Source organism: Lipophrys pholis (genome assembly GCF_963383615.2).
Source record: "Lipophrys pholis genome assembly, chromosome: 10".
Classification (NCBI taxonomy): domain Eukaryota; kingdom Metazoa; phylum Chordata; class Actinopteri; order Blenniiformes; family Blenniidae; genus Lipophrys; species Lipophrys pholis.
In genome coordinates, this window is record NC_137640.1 from 17,888,451 (window position 1) to 17,914,518 (window position 26,068).

At 40.0% G+C, this 26,068-nt stretch overlaps 1 protein-coding gene across 3 annotated transcripts in view; it reads right to left on the reverse strand.

The window, feature by feature from the left end:
• The window catches only part of rabgap1l (RAB GTPase activating protein 1-like), a 110,825-nt gene that overhangs the window by 5,039 nt on the left and 79,718 nt on the right, over positions 1-26,068 (reverse strand). The window contains exons 17-22 of one of the 3 annotated variants that reach the window (XM_080473154.1): positions 25,113-25,256; positions 21,017-21,058; positions 15,142-15,270; positions 5,003-5,095; positions 1,038-1,148; positions 556-660 (exon numbers count right to left, since the gene is read on the reverse strand). In XM_080473154.1, coding sequence (XP_080329280.1) covers positions 556-660; positions 1,038-1,148; positions 5,003-5,095; positions 15,142-15,270; positions 21,017-21,058; positions 25,113-25,256 — 624 coding nt within the window. Of the gene's footprint in view, positions 1-555; positions 661-1,037; positions 1,149-5,002; positions 5,096-8,907; positions 9,154-15,141; positions 15,271-16,372; positions 16,471-21,016; positions 21,059-25,112; positions 25,257-26,068 lie in introns of those variants that run through there. The other 2 variants (XM_080473155.1, XM_080473156.1) reach the window with 2 other exon arrangements.

Sequence of the window (26,068 nt, forward strand, 5' to 3'; positions counted from 1 at the left end):
ACCTGAACTCATGTAGTGTTTGAGCTCCAGCCACTTGGATGTTGGGTCAACAAAACATTTCGGCTGATTAATTTGATACTGGGGTGGATGGTGGTGCAGTGGGTCGTGTGCTTCCTCGTGATAAGACCTTGGTTTGATTCTAGGCCAGGACTGCTCTCTGTGATGTTAGAATGATGACCGTCTGAACTGTTAACTCTAAACAGCCTGTTGGTGTGACTGTGTGTGAGGAACACCGTCTCTCTGTGTTATCTCTGAATTTTACAACCTCCCCAGATTGTCCCCTATTCTTTACAGTGTAATCTGGAACGGCTCCAGCGCCACAACAAAAACCCTGAATAACAATTCAACCACAAAGGCAGAAGAGTCCAGTTGACTCATTGTACCTCCTTGTGGAGTTTTAAATAAAAAGTTCAAAACCAAACCCAAATACAGAGCCATTAGGGGGCCGTCACATGTGACACAAACATTGGTGTTGCTCCACACACTTTCCACTTTGTAGCTGATTTAAAGAAGTTTAAACATTGGAGGTGAAACAGGTATCAGATCAGATGCTACCTGAGCAGTCTCCTCCTCCTGTCGCCTCTTTTCTTCCTCTGTTTCCACCAGGCGCTGCTTGGTGGTCAGCAGCTCTTTGTTCAACACATCAGCCTTGTCTTCAGCCTGAGCATTCAAAAGCACAGAGATCAGTTCATCCAAAACGTACAGCTATTGCACAGAATTACCAGAGTGCACAGCCATTCAACCCATACACGAGATTCTGAAATTTCCACTGAGGAGTGTCCATTGTTGCTGCAGTCACGAAGCATGTCGTCAAATACAGCAGCTGCTCGGGTGTTTTCATATCAGCAAAGGTGCGGATGTGTTTTTCTGCTTGCAGTGTCCTTATTTTTAACAACTAACATTAGTTTGCACAGAAAAAGCTGGTAGTTGCACATTTTGAGAATAGCGAGAATACATTTGGAGCATATTAATCTTCAGACTGCGTATTTTTTGCACAAAACAGCCGGTGTTTGCAGCTGAGGACCACGCTGAATTACCTGGTCCAGGTCATTCCGCAGAGCGATCTTACTTGTGACCAGCTCATGTGCCAAGTCATCATTTTCCTGCTCCAGTCTCATGCTGGCTTCCTGAAGACGACGGTTCTCCCTCTGCAAACGCAACACACACAGAGAAACGTTTTGTGGAATGTGTAGAGTCGACGCAGATTTATTAATGTCAAAATCACAAATCCAGACAAAAGAGAGTGCAATTCTGATGTAAAACAGTTATACAGCTGTTATAAAATGTTCTTTAAAAAAATAAAAATAAAAATAAAAAAACATGTTCCAGTTCATGATGCAGCCCCACTGCCCCAGAACACAAACCTTACACACTGGGCCTGAAACATTGCCTGCGCCAAGGTTTTCAAAATTAGATTAGCCCACGTCAGCTGAAACTATAATAAGACAGTTTCTGCAATGTAGAGCAGGACTGGAAAAACTCCCATTGCTTTTATTTTGAAGGCTTTGGCTTTTCTATGTCGATGACAGTGTATATGCACACCAGGCTTCACTGTAATCTTTTAACAATTCAGAGATCAGGGCCCTCCGTGCTTCACAGTTTTTTTATTGCACAAAGGCACAGACACAGACACAGACACAGACACAGACACAGACACAGACACAGACACAGACACAGACACAGACACAGACACAGACACACACACTCCTCTTAGGGTCCCCTCTGCCCACCAGTAGTGGAGTCTCATGACTGTCAGTATAAACAGTCTCACATGATGACCGTGATCAGTCATCTGACTCTGATATCCCGCTCCTTTAACAGTGTTTACTTTCTCTTCGATCGATTCAGTCATGCACTCATATTCAGGTTCACATCTGTACATAGAAAACTTTATGGATTATTAACCTGATCTGGTCCGGTGCACAGTTTTTCTAATTGTGCAGAATGTGCATGTAAATACATATTTTAAAAAACTGTTCGAAAACGTCTAAAGTTGGTTTGTCCAGTAGCGATTTGATGCCAGCTTGGACTTTGCGGTACTTTTTTCAAATTAAATGAACTTGTCACGGACATGATAGAGGTAAACCTTTTAAATTGGCACAACAAAGAGGAAACCCACAGTATCTCTGCCGGGGGGAAAATCTCCTGTTTCAGCTCTTCGTACATTGTGTTTTAGACAAATTCAACATTGAAGTCGTTGCACAAGTCACATGAAAACCTCCAGCTTCTCAGTTCAACACGGTCAACCCATACTAGTCAGTAAGTAATTAAACGAAAGTACAGAATAGTTCACAATAGACGTGAGCACAAACATGTGTACATTAACCGTCATTTCGGAATGTTTTTAGGAGCAGAGGCAGCTTACCGAGCTCCCGTCAACAGTCACAACAACGTCTTCATAGTGAGCTTCCAGCACACAGACTGAGCTTCAACACATGACCCTGACACGAGTTTCCTTTCTCTGTCCGACACTTCCCAGCCTCCCTCTATCTCTCCCGCTCTGCCTATCACTTCTTTCCCTCTGTCAATGCTCCCTCCCCCCTGTTAAAAGCACAAATGAATAAAAAAATAACAAGCCGGCATAAACAAGCATAAACAATGGATTTGACAAAAATGCAGGACATGTAGTGAACACGCATGCCACAAACAAAACAACACAAAGTGCCTAAATCAGATGTATAAAACCGTCCAAAAGTGATGCCATAAACAAAGTAAAGGACACAACATGAAAATGTGCACGCTGCACCAAGTTAAAGCAGCAGCATTCCAGCGTTCATCTTACTCTCTAACACTGTTGTTTCTCCTGCTTTCAGAGGATCGGGCTCACATCCAGAATCTTATCTTCAATCAATGTCTTCCTTCCTTTCCTCCTAAGCTGATACACCCACAACTCACATTCTGCCTTCAGGGAAAAACAACCACATGTGTTGGGTACTAGGATTTCCTGAGAGGCACTTAGTGCACAAATACTATTATCATACATTTTATTCACAATTTTATTTGGCAGGGAGATATTAAGACGCTAATCCATCATGTAATACTAATACAAAATATAGCATTTGCATTTTATTCTATTCTATTAGAGCAAATATGCCCACATTTTTACTGCTGCATGACAATAACACATAAGCACAAAGCCAGAATGATGAAAAGCCTCAGAGTCAGTCAACGATCTGATGGGAAGAATCTGAGATGGTCTACAATTATAGAAAAAACTTATCTACCTGCTAAATTCTCTTTAAACAGAAACAACCAAGGATAATAGGAGGTTTTCTTTTTCAATTGAAAGAGGTGTTGGGAGGAAGGAAAGTGAGGAACTGTACTGATAAACATTAGATTGTACAAATGTGCCAAATAATGATCATGATATTTAGTATGCTGTCATGGATGTTGTCTACACAGAGGTAAAATTGTTCAGTTCTGGTTGAGATCATCAGAGACATTTTAATTGAACTGTGTGTTCATGTTTGAGGTTGTAGTTTGAGTTACTAATATCATTCAGGGGAGGGGCTAAATATGGACAACATCTAATACATTTAGTATAATAAAACCACCTGACAACAGCCTGAACCTGCATATTTTAAGCAAATAAGCTGACCATAATATTCACATTAATAGAAATGTATGTTAATATTAAATACATCTTATATTTTATTGCAGTCCAGCTCAAATCCTGCCTTCGGTAGTGAATGAATAACTCCATATTCTATTCTATAACAAGCTGCACAGCTTTTGATCCCTTTTTGCTCAGTTTTTACTTTTTGAAAAAATTCTTTTGACAAATCATCATCACACAGGTTTTCACTAAACAAACAATGCAAATTGTTACGTGTGTGTTCACAGTTCATAAGGAATCGCAGAGTGGCTAAGATATAGTGGATGAATATTATTATTATTAATGTTAAGACTGCAGCAGTGAGGCAACTTTGTCGTGGACGTGCAGTCTTTAAATATCTACCTTGTTGCTCCCTTTTTCTTCTACCCCGTGAAAAGCAAAACTGATCAAAAACCCGGCAGCTTGGTCCAAAAATAAATTTTGATAGATGTTCAGATCAGTGATGATGAAAGTCAGAAGTGTCTCTGTGTGAAAAATGGTCTTTCAAGTCGTAAGGATGAAGACACCGTTTGTCAAACCAAAGCTTCGCTCGGAGGACAAGGTTTCTAATCTTGGAAACAAACTCAGTACTAGACCTGAAACCTACAAGAGAAGAAATTCCTTCCATGTGAACAAACTGCATGAATACATATATGTTCCAAGTAATATTGCAAAATATAACACAAGAGCAATTGTGCTGCAACAACACCATAGATATCCATCATGAGAACACATTGCGCGTGCACTTTGTGTACATGGCAAAACAACCAGGTATGTACTGTATATATTTACAACAGTAACAGTTAATTTAGGATATATTAAATGTTGATCATAAGTAACTGAAAAGAGTGAAAATTATGACTCATGTAAGTAAAACAGAGGTAAATGCTATTGGATTAAGATCTTCCAAGCTGTTATTACTGTTTTTTTTTAACAGAGAAATGTTATTTTGAGTGGTACTTTTCCGTGACACACTGAATAAACCCCCACCTTATCACAGTTAAAATCAAAATAGGCAGATTTAATTGGCTCAGCCTGCAAAGTTTGCCGACTGTCAACCCACCCACCCAACAACAGTAACAACAAATGTTTGGAAAATAAACGGAGCAGACATGCTTAAACTTTTAATTTGTAAAGTTCTCTGTTGGATGAATGCACTAAAACCTTTCCAAATTTTTTTCCTCTGGGACTTTATTTTGGTGGGTGACAAGAACCATCGTTAAGAGGAGCTGCGCCAAACTGTCAGAGAATTTTAAAAAGAAACTGAATGCGGCACATGAACACATACACGCCCTCATATTGATGAAGACATGGTGATAAACGATGTTTATGTTTCATTCAGAAGGAAAATGCGATGTGGACATAGAGTATGTTGTTCCTCTGTATTTTTGTGTGCCGTCGGCCTACCTGGTATCGGTCAATGGGGTCTTCATGTTGCAGCTGGCTCTCTCTCAGTGTTTGATAATCCTTCTCGAACTTCTTCAGCTTTTTAGTTGGAACCTGGAAAATAAAACAGCAGAGTTGTTGACGCTGTCGTTTTTCAGCCAACACTGTTTGTTTGTGAATCTCGGAGTGAATAAGTGTGTGCTTTTCTTGTGCTTTAAGAAAAGCTTCCCTTTTATGACCAGTGACACAAACTGAGTCTCACAAAGACACAACCTTGTCAAAACTGCATATCCAGTAGTACGACTGCGGTATTATGGCTGTGCTGAGCAGTTTCTGTTTCCTCTTGCATAATCTGATGTTATCAATGTTAGTGATTGTCATGTGCATCACTGTTCAATGTTGTTCTCGGTGTGTACTACCAGTGCAACAAAATATGCCGATAATACAAAATATCAGCGCAGTGTGTTCACAACAACAGCGCAGTCAGCAAGTCAGACCTCAAAACTCTCTGTTCACACCGCGCGACACACAATCAGCACTAAAGTTGTTCATTTCCTACAGAAACAAAACAACCGAATCTCAGATGATCAAACAAGGAAATGTATTGAAGGAAAGTCTTTTTCTTAAAACAGATGAAATGTCACTGTAGGGTTTTTCTTTCTCTCCAGAAAATGTATGTACAACTATAGTTTCTAAAAATCAGAGATGACACCTTTACTGATAGTATTTTCATCATTTCAAGAGTACTGACTTTAAGGTCCTTCACCTGAATTATTTTTACTCATACATACATAAGTAAAAATGATCAACAAGTATGTTTGAAAACCTTCACATAAAGTGGTCTTTGAGTCACTAAAGTTGACCTGAAATATTTTTAATCTCAGAAAATTTGGAAGAAAAAAAAAAAATCTGGCATAGAAATGTATGTATGTAAGAAATTCAGGTTTGTCAAGTGCACTTGTCCGTGTGGTTAAATGGTTCGTGAAATGCAGTTTTAAACAACGAAGGTCACTGTAGTCAACTTCAGCACACAAAATACCACAAGGAGTGAAAATATTTCAAGTATGACACTTTGAACAGAATTGAAATATAAGACCACCCTGGTGTGTGTGTGTGTGTGTGTGTGTGTGTGTGTGTGTGTGTGTGTGTGTGTGTGTGTGTGTGTGTGTGTGTGTGTGTGTGTGTGTGTGTGTGTGTGTGTGTGTGCGTGTGTGTGTACGTGTGCTTCAGATGGGGGAAACGTTATCTCCCCTGTGTGGAAACACCGCTGCTATAGCACCCACCATCAAGCCTGGGGATTTCAGGTCAGTATGATTCACATGACCTGTCCTCTGAGACTTGAATGCAAGTGTTTTGAAGATTACTAGTTCACTGGTTGTACCTAAAGCGTATCGTGTTCCAGTTCCACACTTGAGTGCAACTGTGTACAGATTATTTTTTCACAACCTCTTTCACATAAAGCTACAGAAAGAAAACACAGAACACTGACTGTCATTCCCTACAGAAGTGATGTCGGATGACTTTCTTTGTTGACTGCAGGTTTGGTGAACGACAGAAAGAATCACAAATGGAGAAAATAAAGCCCGAGCAGTAACGGTATCTTTCATCTACTACTTGATTACAAATTGCATGCGTTTGGTTGGTAATAAAATTGTGACGTATACCGCAGAAAAAAACCCCAAAACAAAACAACACATAGCCATTCAGCAGCAAATATTCTCACACAAAACTCACACTTGAGTATTTATTAAGAGAGTTTACCAGAAACTAGCTTTTCACTCAATGTCACAATACATCACTACTGTGGTGACTGAATGACAAACAATTCCCAGATGACAATAGAACTAAAACTAGCTCAATTGTAGTTTGTGTGGGATGAGAGAGCCGTCGGATTGTTAATTGCTCTAATGTAACAAAACAAGGCAAAATGACTAATTATTTGCTGGATTTTTATGACACACACACACACACAATGGCAAGACCATGATAAAAATACCAGGCTTCCTCTTATATGTAGTTAACAACCTAAACATAATAACTTCAAAAACAATATGAATGTGCAACAGAGACATAAATTAAGAGAATAGCTTGTGTTTTATAAAACTTGATGCACCTTCAGATTTGCAAAACCTGCACCCTCCACTCTCCCTCGTATTGAGTGAATGTCAGAGAAGAGTGTTTATGCATTGAGGCTAACATAACCAGCCAACTACACACACCGGTTGTGTCATATTTTCCAAGCTCCTTTGAAGTGTAAGTGATGATTCGACACTGACATATTTTGCAAAGGCGACATGAACCCCACAGGGTTTGATTTCCTGATGAGGTGGAAAGTCCAGTGTAAAACAGTCATGAAGGTTTTACATGATTCCCTTTGTGTTCAACTGAATCAGGGTCACAATCGATTAAAGGTTTCGCCGTCTATTTATGTCATATCATGTTTCTCACTATTAGTCTGAAACATTTGCACTGTGCACATGTTGCTGGATAGATAAGCGCTGATGATGTCACAACCTGCTGCTCTCTAAAATACACAAGCATTACAGCACGGCTGAGCAATGAAATGCAACCCAAAACTGAGCATGCTCACCTGTGGGAGGTGTGGTCACTTCTCAAACATACAGTCCTGCTTGTAGCTACAATCATGCAGGATTTCCAAAGTCCACCATCTTTACTCTTTCCCACAGGTTTGTTGATATCAGATTACATAATATATGGCTAACTCGATCCTTTTTCAAACTCCCCAACATTTTGGTTTTTCTGAATAAAACGGCTCCTATTGATGTGCTTTTTGTCGCCATGTGCCTGATGGTTTTATTCATAGTCTGTATCGATTGTTTGACAAGACAGACTTTCCAGCTTTGAATAACAAACCAAAAATACTTGATTAGCAATGGAATTCCACACGGCGAAGGTAAGATATGGCTGCAGGGCTCAGAGTCTTGGTTGAGGCTAATTCAGTCACACACAGGGCTACTATTCACATCATCTCTTGTCAAGCTCACTCCCCCACTGGACACGGCAGAGCCAGTTTAATGACAGAAGGTCCAATTTGTAGTGCAAAATAGGATGTGAGGAGCTGCCGTCGATGGTACAAGGCACATTTCTTTCATTCTTGACCTGAATCTGTACAGCAGAAAATGGAATGGGTCCCAAAGCTCAGAGCTCAAACCGAATCGCAAACTGTACAATTAGACAAGTTATTATGCTACAAGAAAGACACTGCAAAAGTGTGTGTGTGTGTGTGTATGTGTGTGTGTGTGTGTGTGTGTGTGTGTGTGTGTGTGTGTGTGTGTGTGTGTGTGTGTGTGTGTGTGTGTGTGTGTGTGTGACAGAGAGAGAGAGAGAGAGAGAGATGCATGGAGAAGGATGATCTGTCCTTACATAAAGAAGCAGTTGAAGAGTTTGAATATTTAAATAAGGACAATACCAACTGGACATCTGAGGAAAAACTAGGCCACAGATTTAAATTATCCACGTGAGGCAAACACACACAAAGTCTCCATTGATTCCAAATTGATATCTGTAATTGAAACAAAGTGACAACCACATGGACTGAGAGACAAAGCTCTGCCATCACTAATGTCTGACGTGCTTTCCGAGAGAACAGAGAACACAACGCACCCACACACCCATACATGCGCAGTGTTTACTGCATGGAAAACAGTGTGTAATTTCCTTTAAATATGCTTTATCCACCTGTGTTCAAGAACAAATCCACCAGAGTTGTGCAACAGGAAAAACTGCAGACAAGCAGCAGTATTAGAGGAGAAGACTGGATTCTTCTATGTGTCTAATCCCAAAATTACAAGCATTGCTGGTCAGTGGAAGTAAAATTAAACAAGCATGATCTCAAACAAAGAGCGCAATGAGGGGACGAACATCAAACACAAATCAGGTCCAAAAAGATCCAGAAACAGTCCTACCACTGGTCTGAGAGCTCGCAGGGGTCTGGAATGAGCAACTAAACGAGTCAAGGTGTCCTCTTCGCCAGGCCGGTCGACGACGTGAGCGTCGTACGCCACCATGATGGACACCTCCTGCATCATCTTGACTCCGGCTCACTCCCGGCAGCCAGGAGGAGCGCCGGATAAAGACGACGGAGGTGAAGTGGTGGAGAAGGAAAAGCACCAGAGGAGAGCGGCTGACAGGTTTTTGTTCCTGGCTGAAAGTGGAGGAGGCGACTGGCTGCCTTCAAGAGTCCCTCAGGAGTTGAGCCCGGCCCACTGAGAGGAGGAGGGGGAGTGAGAGGCCAGTACAACACACCTGTTTGTGTCTCCCTCTGCCTCTCTGTAACGCTAGAAGTGTGTGACAAAGGAGGATGAGTTTGCTGTTTCTTCCTTACCAGTGAGTGAATATGTCCCTCCCTCTACTTAATGTTTTACTCCCTCACTCCCTCCCCTAATCTCTCTCACTCTTTTTAGGTTATTTTTTTTTTCTTCTTTTTTCTGTTTCCTGCTTTCTGGTACAAAAAAAAAGAAAAAAAGATAAAGGCTTGTTTGAGTGTGCGCATGAGGTTGAGAGCGATAGGAAGGAAGTTGTCAGATCAACCACAGTGACTTGTCGCTCACAGTTGCACATGGTTTGTTCCCTTGATAAAATCCAGAACGTAAAGTAAAAGCAAATTCATAGCTGTGTTGGGCGATGCCTAAACACTGCAGCATCCTGACAAAGGACCTGACAAAGTCGTGTGTGTGGTGACAGCACAAACTTTCTCTTACAAAAATTGCATCAATGGGGTGAAACTCTGCCTTTGTGGAGCTGCGTTCCATTTGCACATAACTGTTTTAATTTGGCATTTAATCAGTCTGTAAGATTAATATTTTTATTTGTTTGTTTCTGTGTAGTTTTCTGATGTTGCACAAAAAACTATTCATTCCTAATACAGAAAAGCACACAGCATTGACATCAGTAAGGCAAGTTAGTTACTTCCATACTTTAAACAAGTTATTCGAGCTCTTGCATATGTTAACCCAGATCATTAATAATTAAGTGCCAGTCCAGACCTATTGAGACAATGTTTTAAGTGTAAGTTTTTCTGGAAAATAGCATAAAAAAAAAATGGACAAATGTAAAACTAGTGACTTTAAATCACTAAAAGACCAAGACATCAAAAATACCAAGCGAGAACTTTCCATAAAAATAAGGATAATCTAATTTAGGTGACATGTGATATTGCACTCACACAAATGGCCCTACTGGCAACTCCAAAACATGATGATTCCTAAAGTTGCTACTTTATATGAACGTTAATGCTGCACTGGCGCCACTTTTCAAATAAACAACAACATAAGGTGATAAATACTCAAAATGGTAATAAACATAAACTATAGCTCAGATTTTCAGACGAGTAACCTGCAAAAAATATACATTAGCCCATTTTATCACTATCATTCATACAAGAAAAGCATCAAGAGCACATCTTTTTTGAATCGTTCTAGTATGCAAACATACAGTTACTATGCACTTAATGAAGTGCGTGTCTAATTTTATTACGTGAACCTCGACAGTAACTGTAATTTCACTAAGCGTTCATATTTTAGGTTGTAGTTTCTAGCATTACTGACAGAGCTGCATTAAAGTCCCTCTCATGTGTGTCAGTTTGTGTGGTTTACAGCACCTCCTAATATAGTTCAGTCAAGGTCAAAAATCTAACTCAGTCAAAACAAGTAATTTCACACCTCTATGATATTCCTAAGATGTTTTTAGTATTTTTTACCTTTGGAAATGAAGAATTTATTACAGATCTGTTGTACCAGATGAAAATAGACTGTAGAAATGTACCTTGAGTCTCTCAAAGGTCAGATTATCAGTCGCAGTGTTCAGGAACACAAGTCTTCACTGTCTTTGCAGTCTCTTTATATAGACATTCTTCATATATACATTTTTTTCTATATTCCTGTATGCACACACACACACTCATTCCTTTGCATTCACCTAAACTGGTTGAAGTTTTGTGTTTCAGTTGGAGGGATTAAAAAAAAAAAAAAGGATTAATCAGTGAACCCTTGAGAAGCAAATTAATATATGAAATTTTCCCACTATTTTCCTCAAAGTCCTGAAAAGTCATCACTCCAGCTGTGCTCAGGACGATGTTAAAGAAGGCTGAAAAATTCAAATTCTTCACATAATCCCCACCCTAAGGCTAAGCCACCCTACTACCCGTTGTGTTCATCAAACCAAGGTGCCAGTGAATTCTTTCGCTGTTTTAAGCAGCTTATAGAGTTCAGCTGATCCGATTTGAACGTCGACTGAGAAAAATATGTAAAAAGGCCGAAGAAAAGGCAGCGTGGCTGAGACAGGTTAGTTTGTCCTTTGTCTCAGCTGATGGATAAGCCTGCCTTTCACACAAAATAAGTTCAAAATTATTGTATCTCCAGGCTCAGTTTATTGCCACACATGGGTGAGTACAATGTATTGAAAGATCTCACCCGGTGGCCTTGTCACTTTAAAAAAAAGAACTTCGATTCTAATGTGTTTTTAATAGCGATGCAATCTAAAATAGCTCACACTGGGTAAATAACTGACAGCACACTCCATGTAGCAGCAACATAAATGAATTAAAACACATATATATCATGATGGTCACCAGACTGCTGCGGGATCACATTCTAGTCTGCATTGAGGATTTCTGTTCAGTGGGGACCTATTCAACACAAAACACAAATTTCCTTCTTTTGTGCTGTATTTCTCATATGCGGCATAACCGGTTATTGAACCAGGTAACAGGGCACTGTGTAGCTCAACATCAGTACCACCCATATATAAAGACACTCAACTAAACAAAGATGGTTTTATAAGTCTCATTCATGAGATGAAAAAGAATTTAAAAAAAAGAGAAATGGAAAGTCAATTCTAAAAACTCAATGACCTAGGAAATGTTTTGTGTAGTAAAATGCTTTCGTAAATTGTTAACAATTATTGAAATATATTTAGAGTCATGTTAAAAAAGGATGTCACCACTCAATAAGAAAACTTCTTGGTTTGATTCTAGTTACAATAACATTCAATTGTTATATAAGTTGTTTGAGGTCTACTGTAAAGAAAGATGAAAATGATGATGGAGAAAAATGCACCTGTGTGTATATTTGGACTAAACATGACATGATGGCATGTTATCAGTGTGATGCACCGAGAAGCAGAATATTGGAAGATGATGTGGTGTGACACACCATCTTGTGGGCCTCAGTGACATGATGTGATATATTTAGATCTGACATGATGTGACAGGATACATGGGTTCGTGGTGATGCGCAGTCTGACATCTTCCAATCTGAAGTGATGTCATCGAGCTGGCTGCAGTTTGACAGATGGTCAGAGGCAAAACAGAGAGAAAAGTGATGAACAGCTTTCTTTTTTTTTTTTTTTTCAATTAGTTTCGGCCTCACTTTTCTCTCAGCTTTCCTCTGGATTATGCAATTGACACACAGGGAATATTCTATTAAAAAACTTGAAAGAGCAGTGCGTATAAAAATAACACCACAGGACAAAAATGCATGCATAGTTCAGGGGGCCAATACAGGCGTCAAGAATTTTTGTGTGATTGTTCCTTTTTCCTTTCATGACTCTGACAACTGTGACCATAACCTCGTAAAGACCCTGAAAACCAATGGCAAAGTTAATTTTGATTCCTGTATATTCAAAAATGCAAGATAGAGAGGAAGTATTCTTAATTTATTTGACGTATTCAGGACCCAACAAAGCTAAATGCGCATCAAATATTTGAAACTATTTTCCAAGAAGAGAAAAGTAGATTTTTTAGGGGTTTTTTTTTAGGTCCCATTTATCTCAAATAATCAAATTCCACTGAACATTAAAAGCAAACAGCAAATAATAAACAAAATGACTATACAATTGGAGAGGCCCCCATAGCAACTCTTGTTTGTATCAGAATTTGTTTTCATTAAAACAACAACAACAGCAACAACCTAAACACTGTGAGTTTCCTATGCCATTTGTTTGGATTTCAATAATAACCTGGTTTTAATAACTTTTGTGAATATAGCCTGAGTTTTAGAATCTTTTGAGTCGAAATCTAGATTGTTCTATAATTGGACTCCTTTTACCAAAATGAAATGTTGCCTTACTTTTGAATTTGATGTGAAAATGATACAATATTTTTGACTAGTATCTTCAGCGAGACCATATCGAGACAGGGCTACTAGTGTTATTACATATACAGCACTGTGAAAACACATGGAGGCTGCTGGTATTAGGTGGATGCACGAATCCCTTGAAATCTCTTGTGTTAATAGTTTGTTTTTAACATGAAAGTGTAAAGTGAATCGGCAAGAGAAAATATGCAAATGGTGTAAGAACCTTCAAAGCACACGGTGCACACGGTGATACCACAAAGATAGCAAAGAGGAGAGAACAGAGAGAGTTTGTCCCGAGGCTGTGCCATCTTATCAGACTGACTGACTCTTTGAGCTCACTTCAGCTGCCTGCTCATCATCTCTACATTTAGATGCTTTTCTTTTCGGGACACTTCTTTTCTCGGTGTATTGCGTTTTTCATGCATGTCAAAAACTAGAGAACAACAGCAATTAGAGATAAAATAAGCCCATTGATGCTTCACTGGCAGGTGGATCATTGGTCAGTGGATAGTTTGAAGAGTGTGCCATAGTGCTCACATCATAATGCATTCATGTCAGGTTTTGAAGCAAAATGTTTATCTATAATGTTTACATGAAATTATGATATCTTAACAAAAGAAATGTGGAACTATGTTTGTGTGCGTCACAAATCAAGGAGGACTTAAAGCAGGAAACATTTTAGTTTGTTTTTTTAAAAAGTTGTTAGAGTTAGGTATGATCGATGGTTCTGAAACACTGAACAAGCTGAACGGTCAGCTTCAGTGGTCATCATTTCTGCCCCATTCCTCTTTCTTCGTTAAAACAACTGTAAATCAAACGCTCATTCAAAGTATGCGAAATCTTGAGTTGTCGTCTTCCTTGAATTTAAAATAAACTGCTTAAAAAAAAACTGTGTTGATAAAAACATGCTTATCAGTAAGTATTATTGCTACAAGTTCATGACTACTTAATTCTACCAAGCTATCATAAACAGTGAGAGTGTAGAATATCCTGGATGTAGAAAAACACAGGATCACAGTAAATAAGAGACTATCTAGGCTTATAGAGAAATGTGTCGTGCCAACAAACTCCAGTGCACAGCACTGCTTTATCAACTGATCCCGCACTCAAATATCCAGAAAAGTTAAATATTAACTGTGTGGAGATACGGAGAAACAACGAAGACACACTGAAGGGTTGACAGTGATTATCTTGTTCATCTTTCTCTGTAAACTCTCCCCTTCCTCCTTCACACACCCTGCTTATACTGCTTGTAGTCTTGGGTGACCTCAGCACATTCCCTAAATGCCAGCCGCCTCTTAAAAGGTCAGAAGGAGGATGATAACGTGAGTGTGCGCCTGAAAGAATTACCTTGAAAACATTACCTGGCGCATTTTTGGAGAAATATCTGATTGCTATCCATGTGAACTTTATTTCATCCAGTATGTTTCACAAACAGGAACTATAAAGACACGCAGCAGTATCCAAAAGAAGAAAAGAAGCTGTAAAGAGTAGCTCCAAACAACACAAATGAACTACAGATTAAACTTGTTTAGTTTTCCTCACTGTCAGACTGCTGCAGCACAACACACACACAAGGTCCCACTCACAGTATTCAGTTCATTAAAGCTTTCCTCGGCAGTGCTTTGGGCTTTTATCCTTTGTATAAAGTGATGTTTCAAAGTATCATCGGGACACATCCAGAACAAGAAAATACCCACAGTTGTACTGGTTGAAAACACAAATAGGAGAAAAATAAATATCAAGAATAAGTACAGTCTTTCCAGAACGGTGATCTTTGTGATCTAAAATCAAAATGACACAAAAATAACCTCTAACTGGAAGTTAAGAACATTGAAAAATAGTTCAAATCCTCCAGTAAACAACAATAATGGCAGTAAAAGTCTGAACTTCTGTCCCATTGATTTTTACGTATTTGCATTTCACTGGGAGTTACCAAGGCAGGAATCTCTTATCTACAGAGTGATGTGTGTTTTCTGTCCAGTTTGGGGCATTTTACAGTAGAAAGCAGTATGTTTTGGTGTGAAAAAAGGAACTGCTTAGAAGATAAACTCATTCCCTTACCTTGATGTTGCAGGCCTGCTCCATAAGCCTTCGAGCATTCTCTGCAGCTCTGTATCGTTTAGGGAGTTGAACTCTGAAAAACTTGAGAGCCCCTTCGAAGTCTGCCTGCAAAAGGTCTTCTTTAGATGTCTAGAGGAAGACATGAGTAGGTGGACAGAGATGGGAGGGGGTGGAGACAATGTGTCCTGTTAGTGCTGTTCAATAAAAAGGCAGTTGACTGAAAACAATGCAATCAATACTTTGAAAAGTGCGAGCCATCTTTACTAATTTCAAAACGTGCCAATGAAATGAAACCCTACTTTCACACTATGTTTTCCCCAATAAAATGCCAATAATAAAACAGTTACAGCACAACTGTGCAGCAAAGCTGCTCTTTAAACAGATACAAGAGTTTTGAATGAGACTGAACCTATCCAGGTTACTCTTAAACTCTCTACCAGTTTGGTAATGTTGAGTTTTTACCTTACCTTTGTCATATGTTGCTTACTGTAAGGAAACCAATCGACCACAGTTTTCTAAATTTCTATTTGTTCTCTTCACTCCATGGAACCATGTTTACCTTGCAACTGAAAAGCAGACTAATGTTAGTCGTGCTCTCTCATCGCGCCCCCTCGGGATCTGTTTCTATCAACAACATTTTCAGTTTTGCTAAATATGATGTGTACCAAGGTTTGAAAGCATGTTTCTTGGAGTTTCGTCAGCAAGTGTTCAAAAACAAACAGATAATGCCATCTTGTGGTGTAATACTACGCAGCCATGGGTAACTATTCAAAGAGTGAGTCAACACATTTGAATTCGCTCTGTATACTTTTTACTGTTGATTCTGTCTTTGCTGGATCGGTTCGGCTATGGTCAAATGCATTTCCAAAAGACATTCAGGAAGTAAATACCATTGAACTGTGGTTTACACAATGATGAAACAGAGGAATGTGGATTCGCAGAGTATTTGGCTCATTTTGAATACCAGCTCGCCATCACTTATGAATGTAATCTGGGGTAGCAAGCGAGGTGGAGCCCAATTTGATAATGTTTGCTCTGTTTTCATTGACCCTCAAGGATCAAAATGCAAAATGCAAACCACTGGAAAAAATATAATAAACAAAAATTGCTCTTTTAAGACATCCTTAAACCTCCAATATTAACAACAGTCAAATGATCAACCCTCCAAAAACCCTTGACCGTTGCTGCTTTCATTGTGCATTTGCATCCCTGCACCCTCGCCCTCTCTCACCGCCAGCAGCTTGGGGACGAAGAGCCGGTGTCCCATCCCGAGGAGACCCATTACCCTGCAGAAAGAGTCCGGTGAAGCTTGGCTGCTGTGGGCTCTTTCTTCTGTCTTTCCCTCTCCATCCTCCACCGCCCTGTGCACCGCTGGAAGGGGCAGATGTGGGGTAAGAGCCGGTATAGTGGAAGGAGAAGGTGGAGGAGAGCGTGGAGGAGATGGTGGTGGGGTAGGACAGGGCGAGGGAGAGGGGCGGTCCCGCTCTGGGGCCAGGGTGGCAGATGACTCCAGCGTGTCGTTTTGAAAGTCCCAGCAGGTTTCCCAGGTGTTGAAAGAGAGGTGGAGAACGAAGCTGAACTTCTGTAGGCCTTGAGATCAAACTTGTTAAACTGGCCAAGTCCTGGTGAACGAGGGAGACCATCCAGTAGAGAAGAGACACCGAGATACTGCGATAGTGTCAAAACAGGCTCATGTTTCAGATGCCAGTAGGGTGAGAAATTTCATGGAGACACTCTACAACTCAGCAGGCACGGCCTCCGGGTGTAAGGCTTCTGATATTAGCAAAGACCATTTTCATTTGGCAAGCACAGAATTTAGACAAGTGGACAAGATGATGGCGGAGGCCACTCAGTTGTGCCACTGTCAGAGCCCAGTGATGGTATCTGGGTGCGACACAGTAACAGTCAGAAGATGCTGTATTGATGCTGTCTTCGGCATAATGCTGTGTGTTCAGCTACCTGCCAGAGTCACTCTGAAATCCAGTCACAATGCCCACTCTCATTTTCTTTTGGGAAACTCCTAGCAGCCAATTTCGATCCGGTACGCCGTTGCCTAGCAACAAAGCAGCTCGACACGTGGGCTGCCGTCTTGGCAAACAGCACCGACGGCGAAGTACTCCACCTTTTTCTTGATTTCTCCCTCGTTGGTGCACTTCAAAGACGCTGAGAAAATCCCCCTGAAGAGTGGCTCTAATGCTGAAGGCTCGGTGCGTGTGAGACGGCACATCAAACGCAGTCGACACGGTACCCTCTCTCCAAATAGGAGGCTGCTCCTTTTAGGTAGATGACAAGATCTGGGCTTTTTCCGAAGTAGAAAATAGAACGAAATAACAATAAACAATTTTATTTCATTTGCTTGGCTTCTGGGCAGGCAAACCAGACATGGCGGATAGAGACAAGCTGTGGTCCGGTTCGCTTTAAGAATGTCATTGCTGTGCATTCAGCAGATGACGCGGAGTGTGTTTGTGTAGGTTTATGGCTGAGTGAATGCTCAACTCACTGAGTCAACCCAGCAATGAATAAAAGGCCAGCTGAGAAGTGATCCAAAAATGGAAACTGTAACTGACCAGAGTCTTTCTCAGTCTTTTTGCTCCTCTCCTTCACTGAATTCCATCAACAGCTCCAGCATGGACTCCAACGCCTGTTTCTCAGCAAATGTCCATCCATATCACTCAGAAGAGCTTTAAGATGAGAAGCCAGTGAAAAGAAGCTTTCAGTGAAAAGTCACTTCCTCCAGTGAAGAGCACACAGGCTCAAAGGAAGAGTGACTGCATGAGTGTGTGTCGCTGCACTGTGACAAGTGTTGGTCCTGGCAAGCAGCTGGGGCGAGGCGAAGCAGACAAGACACCACTTCTTATACACCACCTCTCTCTCTCTCTCTCTCTCTCTCTCTCTCTCTCTCTCTCTCTCTCTCTCTCTCTCTCTCTCTCTCTCTCTCTCTCTCTCTCTCTCTCTCTCTCTCTCTCTCTCTCTCTCTCTCTCTCTCTCTCTCTCTCTCTCTCTCTCTCTCTCTCTCTCTCTCTCTCTCTCTCTCTCTCTCTCTCTCTCTCTCTCTCTCTCTCTCTCTCTCTCTCTCTCTCTCTCTCTCGTTGTGATGCTAACAGCTGACAGCTAGCATGGGCGACTCCGTTGCAGGCGTAGCGTGTTGGAGAAATGCGTATCCCGGCAGAAAAGAGGAGGAGAAGGTAGAGGAGCAGGAGGTAAAGAAGAGAGACAACGGAAAAGTAAGGTAGAGAATGAACTCCAGGCAGGCATCCGGGAAAGGTAAAAATGAAGAGAAAAAAAAAACAACCCAATAACAAACAGAGATTTTCTCCTTTAGGTCCAGACTGTTACTATTATTGCTTTCGCTGCTGTTGTGATGTGGATGGCGATGGCTAAACTGGAGGGGGAGGGAGGAGAACACAGATTGAGGGAGGAGGGATGAGAGAGCGGAGAGGAGTGCAGGATGGGTGAAGCAGGGAGGGGGGGAGCCTCGGGGAGAATGCCGTCATGCCTGGCCAATGAGAAGCAGGCAGTGGAAGCCCCTTCCACACTCCTCCCTCCTCACATCATCATTTGTTCTCCATTTCCAACCAACGTGTCCACCAAACCCTTATCTCGCCGACACACAGCATATATTACATATATTATTGTCGCAGTAGGGAGGGTGGCTTTTCAAAACCTGCTGAGTATGATTCATATGATGAGAGCCCCAGTATACGTTCTTGTTTGCATATTTATAATACAAATAATAATAATAATGATGATAGCAATAATTGCAATAATAATAATAATAATAATAATAAGTCTCTATTTTGGTCGGTGCTAACTCCCCCACCGTTTTATCAAAGACATGCAGATAAAAACATGAGGCATCACCACATGAACATGAAGAATCAATTCCTGTCCCAGGCTGTCCCAGCATATCAAAGTTCCCACTGAAGCAACTGCACACAAACATATAAAACAACACAGTCCTTACCAAACCTGATCGATCCAATCCACCACATAAAGATCTGATAACATAACAGCCAGTAATTCAACAGTTCTCTGCTCTGACAGCAACAACATGCAGATAGGCTGTTAGCAATGAAAAGGTCATTAGAAAGTAGTGAAATGGGAACCTTTGACGATTGTTTAATGATCTTTACATTTCTTCATGGCATCCATGTTGCTTTCCTGAGGAGCATCTTCACACCTTAAACATTTATCGTAATCAGCTGTGTCTAACTGAGAGGCCTAAAGCATGCAGGATGCACACAACTGCAATAAACAGACATTCAATCGAATATTCAAACAACCTGGAATATTTGTGTGACCTTATGGTAACTTGCAATGTTCTACAAGTCCATCACAAGCACATATACACTTTTAGTCAATATTCAATATAAACTGCATTACAAGTAGTGGGTTCCTCGGGGGTACAGTTTTGATGGCAGTGTTGAGGTGGGTTGTTTGCTCAGTATGTGGTCAGGCTGCTTTGTGTCACTCATTAAAAACAAAACAATCCTAATTATCTAAAAGTCTTTACAATTTGCCTAAAACATGTAACCAATCACCCCTAAACTGGGATTAAAAACAAAATTAAGAACAGAGTTATTTACAAATGTCAACAAAACTTGTAATATTTCAATTCACATCGATCTTAGACAACATTTTGGAAGGTTGGAAGTAAAACTTTTTACCGTGCCATCATAAATGTGAGCTAATTTTGAATGTGAATTCAGCACCATGAGTCATAAAAGATGGGACATCACGCTTATCTGACTGCGAAGTGAGGAGATCAATAGTAGTTTGAGGAAAATAAAAATGTCCCACTTTTGTCTCCAAGAGGATTCTAGCTGCTCAACGGCCCGGGATCTGCTCTCTTTCAGATATTGTATAAAGACGTGTCATAAAGTTTCCACACATTCATGTCACTCACCTGCTGCCAGCTAACCAAGCTGCTCGCACTAAGAGTTTGTTTGGATGTAACATATCTTACTGTCGACATTTAACAAGTTGTCTAAGTGTCAATATGACCTGAATATGTGTTTATGTATGTATATCACTGCATTGCATCTTGCATATTGTGCAAACAACGTTTGGATTTGGGTGGCACAAACGAATGAATGAATGAATGAATGAATGAATGAAAGATAAAAATACATTTTCATGGTGTAAAGTAATGAGCTGCACTGAACTGAGCAACCGGCTTTATTGAATGTATAAATACTAAACTCCAGTTGAAGAGGGTTAGGAAATGTATAATCAATTGCATTAGCATTCTTTAAATCAAGTCTTGGGATACACAGTACTCAACAAAAACATTGTGGGATACAAAAACAAACTGTAAAGTATTTGTAAAAAAAGTTGGAACACTGTGATTCAGTAATAAATACGTTAATTGAGATGAACAATACACCGTCTAATTCAAACAGGGGCCACTGGCAGTGCCCCTTCCAGTTTTTTTTTACTTTTCTAGAAGTTTGCTTGAGGCCCTCAGGCTGATAGTGGGTTTAACGGAGTATTGGCGAACTACGGTCATTTCAAAGTTGTAAGTAGTATGTGATTACATTGGCAGTGAGGATGACATTTCTATAGCCTTTATATCGCAGTTACCCCACCCTGGTCTATGTCCATTCAACATCATCCAGCCTTACATCTTCTATACATCTCTATTCAGAGTGGCTGGCGGTGAGGACAGGTTACAACCAACATATTCAGGTTCACAACTATGGGCAATTTAACGTCACCAATTAAGTTAATAACTCCATGTCAAAATAAATCAGCCGTCTCTCCCCAAATAGGCAGTTTTTGATATGACCACTAGAGGGAGACAAATGTTAACAGCCAAACTGGGTGTAAACACACAAAATGTATAAATCAATGACTGGAAAAAGCAAGTACTAACCTTGAGGAGGGCCAGGGCAACATTGAAGATGATGTTCAGACCCTGAAAGAGAAAGGAGAAATAACTGTTATTACAGAGACCTGACGAACAAAACTATGAGGCGCATGTGATACTGCAGGCTTTAAAACCATTACTCCATTACTCATCGTTTATCTTCTCTGCCAAAGCATTTGCTTCAAGAAAATATTGTAAATTATCATAAATGAAATTATCAAAACGTCTAAAATCTTGAATTTTAGAGGCTAATTGCTTGAATATAGTCACTAGTCTGATGCAAAACTGCCCGTGCATAATGTACCACTGTTTTGAACCACTCACAACAATTAATGAAAACATATATTATGCAAACATATTTGTTTAGCCAGTGAACTATATGAAAACCAGACAAAGGAAGTGTGAAAGCTTTAATAAGAGCTGCTGTTTTGATATTTAAAAACAATGTAGCACACATTCCTACACTGTTGCAAATAAATATTCTGTCCATCCAGCACCTCTGGTTTAATTTACTGTAATAAATATCATCCCAAAAGAAATGATCCATAGCTTATGGCATTTATTCAAATTAAAAACACTGTTGTTTCAGAAGCATCGAGTCAGGGCATGGATAACAGAAAAAATACATGAATCTTATGTTAACATGTACAGCATGTATCAATCAAAGTAATGTTTATCCGCATGCTGTACATCATGGCATTTTATTTCACCTACGCATCCATGCAAGTGGCAGTTGCCCCCCCCACCATCAGTTATTAATGTCATTTTGGCACACAAAAAAAGTGAATGCAATACTGATGCTCTGCATGGGAACACCCGTCCCACTAGTCTCTGTGACAAACAGTCCACATGGCAACACTGTGCTAAAAATATCCAGATAGCTCTAAAAATAACTGGAGAAAGAGAAAAGAGGGGGCGCTCTGCCGCCACCCAGGTGTCATCAAGATGGGCCTCAAGATGGTGCTACAGTGCAGAGGCATGATCAAGAGGGGCATATGTGAGAAACTAGTGAAAGATCTTCTCTAAACAAACTGGTTTGTGGAACATGTGATTATGGGAAGGAATTATATGAATGCACAGCAAACTGAGATATAGGAGCAGACGGGTACAAGAGAAGATCTGAGAGCCAGAAAGAAAGGTTCAGATGTGATCAATTGCTAAAATAAAATGCAGCAAATCACAAGTGTTATATGAATCATCTACATGTACCTTGGTGACACGAGAGGGATTGTTGTACTGTACAAACCGAGCTTCTGCCTGTGTGTCTCAGCAACAAACATATTTTCTACAAAACTGTTTTTCAAAGTGTGATAGTCATAAAAAAACAGAACAAGAGTAGACGAAAACCAAAAATCAAAGTTTTATTGGGAGTTTATCATATGGGACGATAGAAAATGTTGGAAGAAAGGAGCTCCACTCGATTAGAAAAACAGTTCAATATCAAACAATCATGTGAGAGGAAAATATGATTTGAAATTAAAAGCAAGATATACTAAAAGTGTGGAAGTAATACATCCGATACGCGAATGATGACATTCTTATCCTTCATAGTACTTTACTGCCTGTGGATCAGTGGAAGTGTGCATGAATAAAACACATCACGAGTTGTAACCCAACCGCATTTCTTTTACGATTTGCAGTGTTTTTCGGTTTGATATAATAAAATCACCAGAAGTGCATTTTCAACACTTAAATATATTGTACTTTGTTCATGCGACAGTAACATTTCTGAAATATTTGCTTTAATCTTACTTATTTACTTACTTTAATCATTTCAATTGTAAATGACTAAAATTAGGTCAAAATTACAACTAAACATCTGGCTGACATGATGATATTTACCAGAATAGGGAAAAAGATCAAATATGGGAAGACGACGTATTCTTCTTCTTGGGGAAATTCACAGAGTAGCGCTCGGATGAGGTGGTGGGGCCGAGGGTCATGTTCAGGGACCCACGGTGCATGTTTTTGGGACTGCTTTTTCTTGAAAGCAATAAATAGCAACAACAAAATTTAAGTAATATGTTGACAAAGGTATTTGAAAATAGATTGTTAGAGGAAAAAACTAAAGAAATAAAAATCAGGTGCTGGGGAAAAAAAAAAAATAAGAAGACCTAATAATTGAATGAAGGCCAGAATAGGTAAAAGGATAAACAAGAGAAACATGATGAAAATAGAAACGTGGCATGAGATGATGGAGAGAGTTGTGAAAAGTCAGACAGTGAGGGATGCAAGATTAGAGAGTCTTGGTTTGACGGGCAGACTCTCATCATACGGCTCAATGGGTGAGAAAGACCTGGGAAACTTTTAATTGTTCTGCCTCAAGCCAATGGGGAAACAAAGGGGCAGAAATGGAGAGAGCGAGAGAGGGATGGAGGTGGAAGAAAACACATAGAAGGTCTGACTTTGCCGTTCTTGTAAATAAAAAGCTCAAGGAAAAGACAAACGTTCCGGAAGTTAATGAAAACTCAATTAATCCACAGGGAGGAGATATGAAATGGGTATAAAAGTTGCTCAATCCTATTTTTGCAAGCAGTAATCGCAGATAGAAAGCTATTTAGTTTTAAGTATAGGGTGATCATTTGGCACAGTTTGAATGATCTGAATAGTACATCTCAGTGGTACGGCGCTTCAACCGTTTGGATCCGTTGGACAGAATTAAAAATGTTTCTGAAGATAGTGCTTGTTCCATCAGCTCACACACATTATACAAGTGACGACAAAGCCGCATGTTCCCCGTTCTTACTCACTCAATGTCTTGAATAATTATCATCCTTAAAGAAAATAAATATTGGTATATATGTGTGAAGGTCAGGACAGTTGATGGTTTACCATGGTAGGAAACATATATATTTCAACATGCATCAGTTCTATTGGGTCATCTCAGTTTGTGTTAATATTTAAATCAGTGAACACTAATTATTTAGTACTCAGGTGCCGTGTTTTAAGGCAGTCACTGGGTCATGTTATCTGTTACTGGACACTATTTTCAGAACATACTGTGAGCACATGAGTCCACTCAGCAGCATTTTTAATATGATATGTGTGTGTGTGTGTGTGTGTGTGTGTGTGTGTGTGTGTGTGTGTATATATATATATATGGATATTATATGTCATTTTTCTTTACCAAAAAACAGTAAAGTAACAATTCTCAATGTTATTTCAGTTTTTCTGAAATTGTTGTTTCATCATTTGTTTGCATCTTTCTTCCTTTTCACTATGTTGCATTAACGTGCCACGACTGCATGACATTACCTTGGTGTCTTCTCGCTCGTTGCTCATGTGTTTTCCTCTCGCTCGTCTGTCTGCAGGTAACTGACTTTAAGGCCGCATGTTTCTGATCTGCAGAGACTGACCCCTCCAACATACCCAGTATGTCGAGTTTGCTGTTGTTCAGTGCTCATATTTTCTCTCACAGCTGCCCTCACACCCCAACTGGTCGAGGCAGACGGCCGCCCACCTCCGAGTCTGGTGCTGTGGGAGGTTTTGACACTGTCGTCAAGTGCTTGCTCATGGGGGAATTGCTGGGTTTCTCTCTCGAATACCATATGTGGTTGGCCTCATTATGCGAAGTTTCCTCAAATAAAAATTGTTATATTTTGCGAGACTGATAATAATCTAGGTGAACTGCTTTACGTCAGTTCTTTATGTCTCTTTTATGTCAAAGAAGAACATGTGTGGTGATTTGTAAAGCTCACTCTGCCCAGTTTGAGAGTTTACATAGATCTTGATAGTAGATAAAAACAATTCACATATGTGACTGGTATTGTGTTGAGTTATCCTCCTGATATTTAACTGTTTATGATTTGAACCTTAAGAAGTTTGAGCTGAATACAGATGCAATAGTTGCATAGGTTTAACACAAATGCTCTTTACTTGGTGGTGGTCACTAATTATTGGTCAGTAGTTTCCATTTAGCCAACTTTTCTCTTTCACATTGTCTTCCCGTGGCTACCACCAATCTTTTTGTGTCCTTACGTTTTTGTTCACACAATTCTCTCATCAATCTCCTCTCTACCTTATTTTTCAGATGATTCATCCTCATTGTATCGAATGAATACCCTTTCAGTCCCTTCAGCTAAATGCAGTGTGCTGAATTTACCTCGCAGAGCAGCAGGTCTGTGATGTGGAAGACCATGCAGAGGGGGAACTTGGCAGTGAAGAGTGTGAGGAACCACTGGGAGGCATACATGTGCGCCTCCAGGTTCAGCTCCTGAAAGTGGGACCACAGGTCTGGAAGTTGTTCCTGTGGCAGCGGGACAAGAAGATAGACCCAAGTGAGGAGAAACGTTCGACAAAACAGTACTTAGGACGTGTGTGTGTGTGTGTGTGTGTGTGTGTGTGTGTGTGTGTGTGTGTGTGTGTGTGTGTGTGTGTGTGTGTGTGTGCGTGTGTGATCTTGCTTTCTCGTCATTTTAATTTTACATTTATATCCCATAATAAAGTTGTGTAAATGAATAACATCTCTAAAAAAAAAAAAAAAAAACATCCCAGCAAAATGAAGTTATAAATGACACATAACCATTTAGAAGTACATCCTAATAATCACAGATGCTGTTTATACAGCATGCAAATTGTTAAACCTCCAGTGAGTGGATGAACATGAAAAGAGGCTTTGTTAAAAGAGGACGTTTAATTCCTAAAAAAAGATATGCAAATCTGTAACAAGCAACAAGGCAATATATTCTAGTAGAGTGCTGCAGTCTATTATATATAACAGTACCACAGTTCAGTGTTCGCATAGATTATAATATGTACTCTGATGAATGTAAAACACTGTTCCTACAGTCAGGCTCATTGTTTTCCTTGTCTGAAATATATATACACATATTTTTTTTATATATATATATATTTTTTTTTCTTCTTTTCTTTCTTTAATAAACTTGAGATTGACACACAGGCCAGGAAGGAAACTGGTGTAGCTAATGCGTAGGTTCAATCAATAAAGCATTGATTCAGTCCAAATACAAACCCCACTGACAGCCAACACTTAACATGACACCCAGGATATAATTTGCCGAGATTGGAGGGATCTACTCTCTGATCAACACATCCCTC